Raw genomic sequence first — 5,100 nt, 5'->3', positions numbered from 1 at the left:
TATTTATTTAGCATTTAAAAAATGGTTTGTGACTCTGCGTACCATATTTTCCATCATTCAATTGTCTTGCCAACACTTGGAATTATAAATGCAGTGTGAACAGGGGAGTAAAAGTTGAATTCTCTAATTAAAAAAGTAGAAAACTGGAGAACAAATAGGGACCAGTCACGTGATCATAATATTTTTCTATGAATTTTCAATCAAGTCTTTTTGAAATATTGTGGAGAGGCACATGAACATCATTTTCATTTTTACTTTTTTAATCAGTTTTATTTTTACTCTTCGCGAAGAGCGCCTACTCACATGACAAGAATCTTTCTTCATTCATTTTTATAAACAAAAATTAGGAAGATGTCGTTGATAATAGAAAGGGTTCTAATCACGTGATCATCTTCATTTATTTATTCTTTTGGAGATTTGACAATCTTTTTTTAAAACTGTACTGGAAAACAGTGTTATGCTTGTCATATAGATGTTTTAAGATTTCAGAGTCCATAATATTCCAGATCTGTGAAATTGTTTGAGGCCATCAATATTCCATAAAACTTGTGTTACTAGCAATGAGTTGTTATGGTGTATGTTGTTGCTGGGGGAAGAAGAAGACAGATCCGCCAGATCTTGCCCATCCAACAATAAAACCTCCAGATTCTTCTCCTCTGCTAATTATATATGATCCGTCAGTTCAAACTGGAAAAGAGCCATCGTCGTCCTCACATCCTCCATTTGAAGAGCCATCCTCAACCTCACCAAGACTGGAACAAGTCTTGGAGAGCTTCAAACATACGGACGTTCGTAAGGCAGACGATTTCATCAACGCCATTCATGAGCATCTGGTAATTGGCTATAAAGTTCATTTCTTTTCCTTTTAAAAATATTATCTATGGTAACTCTTTACTGTTTATTTAGTGCCTTTTAATTTGTTGTCTTGACAGAATGCACAGCACACTCCAAGCACTAGTTCGTCTAATAAAGACAAGCTGTCCAATTGGGCTCTCTTTATTCAGAGCGGCGCTAAATTTCTTAATTTTGCCAGCGACCATACAGAAAAAATTGAAACTAAGGTAAATTTGTATGATAATATTGCTATTCCGCCCCTGATTCTCTCAGTAACACTTATCCTTCTATTTATTATTGCTTTACAGGGCGGCTTTTCTGATGGAGGACAAGTCACAAAAATTGCAGGAGATATACTTCAGCAAATTGGGCAAGTGCATTGGGCAGTTGCAGGAATTTCTATCGTGGGTTATCTGATATCCAAATCTCAAAAACTGTCCCAGAACCGGACTGAATGTGCAGATCTCTTAAAAGACATGCTTAAACTTGCATCTCGTATTAAGCACTTCTACGATATGCCTTTGGAGAATGAAAGCAAGAAGGATTTAAAGAGCGCCTTCCAATATATTGTTGAAGGATCAGTATGTTGTGCTTCTCAACTAGATACCGGATATTTCTCCAGTTCGGTACCCTGTTTCCTCTACGATTAATGGTTTGGAGCTTATGTAGTTAGTATTATATATCTCCCTGTTAAATTTGCAGTGTGACTTGCAATGAGAGGTTTTTAATTGTATGACGCAGCTTCTTGAAAACCTCAATAAATTCGGACACCTTGAGCGATATTCGCTCCAAGATAGATAGGATTTACCAAAATGATCTCCAAGTCATTATTGGAAAAGAAACGTTGCAAACAGAGCAGGAAATGTCAGTGCAGGTCAAGGAAATGTCAGCGCGGCAGCCAGGTTTTCTTCCTCTATCACTGCCACCCTACCCACAAAATGCAGGTACTTACAAACAAACTCACTTCTTAAAGTATAAGAATAAATTATAATGTTTAGAAAACATTGATTTCTAATGTGAAAGTATTAAATAGTTTTCTTTCTAAAAAGATAGCCCAATGATTCAAAATTTGTATTTTGCATTTTCCCTTATTAGTCAGTTGCATTAATTCTATTAAAAAAACTCTCGTTTATTTTACCATGCCGCGCCTAACTAAATCTTTCGAGTTTTAAACAATGAAATTAGTTTGGCCTAATAAAAATAATTCGTACTTTCTTTTGTTCTGGTAATTATCATGACACGCTTGGTCTCAACAGTTGGCATAGAAGAACAATTGGAAGCAGTAAATACGCTGCTGAACATGAACAACAACGAAGATCAATCATCCACTTCCGTTGTTATTTGGGGCTTTGGTGGCATTGGGAAGACAACTCTCGCCAAAGCTGTTGTCTCCACAATAGACAGAGAGAGTTACAACTATGCCAGAATTGAATTAGATCAAGATTCTGATAAAAACAACTATAAAGCTATGCAAGAACAAATTTTGAAGGACGCTTTTCCCAGATATAATGGTGGAAGGGAAGTAAAGCTGAGAGATGATTCCGATGGTAGGGATAAGTTAGCAAAGGCTTTTCAAAGTGAAACGAACAAGCCTGTGTTTTTGTTTATAGATAATGCTCTCCATAAAGAAGATCTGGAGAAAATTCTCCCAGAAGACCTGCAACGTCTTCCACAACGTAGCAGACTACTCATCACAACCAGGATCTTGAACGTGACAGATGTACTCCAAGAGCGCGGTATTAGGCGCGAGGACTATCCTGTGAGAACTCTCCCTGACAGTCATGCAGCGGAAGTTCTGTGCAGTGATCCTGTAATTCGTGATCGTATAGAAGATGATATAGAAAAGATGGTCAAGCTCTGCAACGGGATTCCGTTAGTCCTGAAGATGGTTGGTGCACATCTGCGCAAGCAGAATTATGATGTAGAGCGCTGTACGCGGATCATTGGAGCTTTACAAAGCGGAGGGAACATCAAAGAAGATAATCTTAGCAACCGGCTGTTTCATTTTGTGTATAATAACCAGCTGGAGGAGTCTACAAAGGAAGCATTTTTAGACATATGTTGCTTCTTTGCCAAGGGTTTCCCTCGTCGAGTTGCAGAGTACATTGTGGGGGCCGAGGAGGTCGCATCCCTTCAAGAGGCGGCACTGATAACCACAGTCATAGGAAGGCCACAATTTTTGGGGAATTTACGTCCAGATGTCGATTGGTCGTTTCTTTTCGTGGAGAGTAATGATTTTGAGGAGGAGCTGTTGTCCGTCCACGATATTATTCAATCAATGGGGCGCAATTCTTCACAATCCAGTAGAGTAATGGATTCAAATTCTTGGGGTAAAATTGAAAAAGATGAGGTATAGGCATACTGTTTCTGATCCTCTAGGTATAGTTAAATTTACTTTCACTTTTATCTAAAATTTGTTTGACACCTGAGTCTCGCAGGGAAAGTTGAAAGGAGTTAGAGGAATTTGGCTCGATGGTAAAGATTGCGTGCTTAAGAGAAATCATCTTAATTTGATAAAGGACACACTAAGAATTCTGGTCATGACAAGCCGCAGTATAGGAGTTAGCGGTACAGATGAAGATGCAGTGAGCTTCCCAGAGTTAAGATATATGAGAATAGCAGGTGATATTTCTTGGATGGATGTCGAAGCACTTGATAAATTAGCTGTGTTAGAATGCGAGAAGCTTCCCGGCAAGCAGAATGGTCCTCTGAAGGCATGTCCTAAGTCCCAATATGGTTTTGATTGTTGATTTGTTTATAATTGTTATGTTCGTCACTGTTAAATAATGTTGTGACAAGGAACTAGTAACTTTGCGTGCAGCTACCAGCAAGTTTAAGGTCGGTAAAAGTCGCGTGGCAGCCAGCTGTGATGCAGGACTTCATGCCAAACTCCTCCTTGGAAGAATTAGATATAACATTTGATGATGATGATGATGGAGTGAGAGAGGACAAGGAAAGTTGTGCATTTTATAGCCGTCTTGGTGTCTTAAATAAGTTGAAGACACTACGAGTGAGGAACTGCCTTTCTTTATGTGGCCTTACCGAGGATGTGTGTGGATTACGCGAGTTGAATAGACTCTTTATAACTGACTGTAGTAATCTGGAGCGTCTGTCGGAATCATTTGGACAATTGAAAGCTCTGAGACATCTGGACCTGTCATGGTGCAGAGGTTTGAAAGGTTTGAAAGAATTACCATAATCATTTGGGCAGCTAAAAGCTCTAACAGAGCTGAACCTGACATTGTGCGAAGGTTTGAAAGAATTACCAGAATCATTTGCGAAGCTAAAAGCTCTAACACATCTGGACCTGTCAAGGTGCACAGGTTTGAAAGAATTACCAGAATCATTTGGGCAGCTAAAAGCTCTAACACGTCTGGATCTGTCAGACTGCACAGGTTTGAAAGAATTACCAGAATCATTTGAGCAGCTAAAAGCTCTAACACGTCTGGATCTGTCAGGGTGCACAAGTTTGGAAGAATTGCCGTGTACCTTTGGTGGACTTGGAGCCCTGCAATTTTTAAACTTAGCCGGTTGTGAAAGACTTAAGAAATTGCCATCTGAGTTTCAACAACTGAGATCTTTGATAGATTTATATCTAGGTGACTGTGACATTTGCACGAAGGACGAGAGCATAAAGATTGTAGAGAAGAGTGAACATTCCTGCACCAACTGTTGGCAGAACCAAAAATTGATAATTGACAGATAAACAGTGATGGTGTGGCAAGATCAACATGTAGACAGAAGATAACGGGTAAAATTCCACGGTTACCAAAAAGTAAATAAGCCTTTTGTTAGTGAAAGTTGTATTAGTGTTTTCTTTTGCCAAATGTTAAACTGTTATTTTTATTTTACAATAGTTGTTTTAACAGATATAATTTACATTAAAACTTGTATAGAAGAGTCAGCGTGTCATCAATTATAAAAAATCTAAATAAAAAAGTTAACAATTTTTAAATAATGGATCAGTTTATCTCTTATAGTTTGTAAGTATTCAATGTAATGTATGGTAGTACAAAGTAAATATATTTTAATTATTAAAATTCAAATTAAATTAAGTTAATGGATTGAATTTTGTTGTTGCAAGCAATGTTAAACACATGATAGGACTTTGGTAACTATTTAAGATACTTATCAAAAACATGTATCTTTGTTTTAGGATAAGCTAATTTAAGATTAGTAGGTATTTTAAATTACTAATCAGACTTTTGTAGTATAAAATTTGTTGATATGAAACAAAAATCTGTGACTCACTTGTGAAATCAATTT

The 5,100-nt window shown here is 37.5% G+C and overlaps 2 protein-coding genes across 2 annotated transcripts; both read left to right on the top strand.

Moving 5' to 3' along the window:
- Positions 1-1,296: 1,296 nt before the first annotated feature.
- Positions 1,297-3,584, top strand: LOC149554508 (TMV resistance protein N-like). Its single transcript, XM_089828551.1, has 4 exons — positions 1,297-1,455; positions 1,576-1,778; positions 2,091-3,184; positions 3,273-3,584. The coding sequence occupies exons 1-4, from the start codon at positions 1,418-1,420 to the stop codon at positions 3,582-3,584; spliced, it is 1,647 nt and encodes a 548-aa protein (XP_089684677.1). The 5' UTR covers positions 1,297-1,417.
- A 119-nt stretch (positions 3,585-3,703) lies between these two features.
- On the top strand, positions 3,704-4,688 carry LOC149554507 (uncharacterized). Its single transcript, XM_089828553.1, has 2 exons — positions 3,704-4,013; positions 4,158-4,688. Exons 1-2 carry the CDS (start codon positions 3,704-3,706, stop codon positions 4,538-4,540), a joined length of 693 nt encoding a protein of 230 aa, XP_089684679.1. The 3' UTR covers positions 4,541-4,688.
- Positions 4,689-5,100: the final 412 nt, after the last annotated feature.

This window comes from Cupressus sempervirens, chromosome 5, assembly GCF_028749045.1.
Source record: "Cupressus sempervirens isolate cs-2001-9-10 chromosome 5, ASM2874904v1, whole genome shotgun sequence".
NCBI classification, from domain to species: Eukaryota; Viridiplantae; Streptophyta; class Pinopsida; order Cupressales; family Cupressaceae; genus Cupressus; species Cupressus sempervirens.
This window is presented reverse-complemented; position numbering and strand designations above follow the sequence as displayed.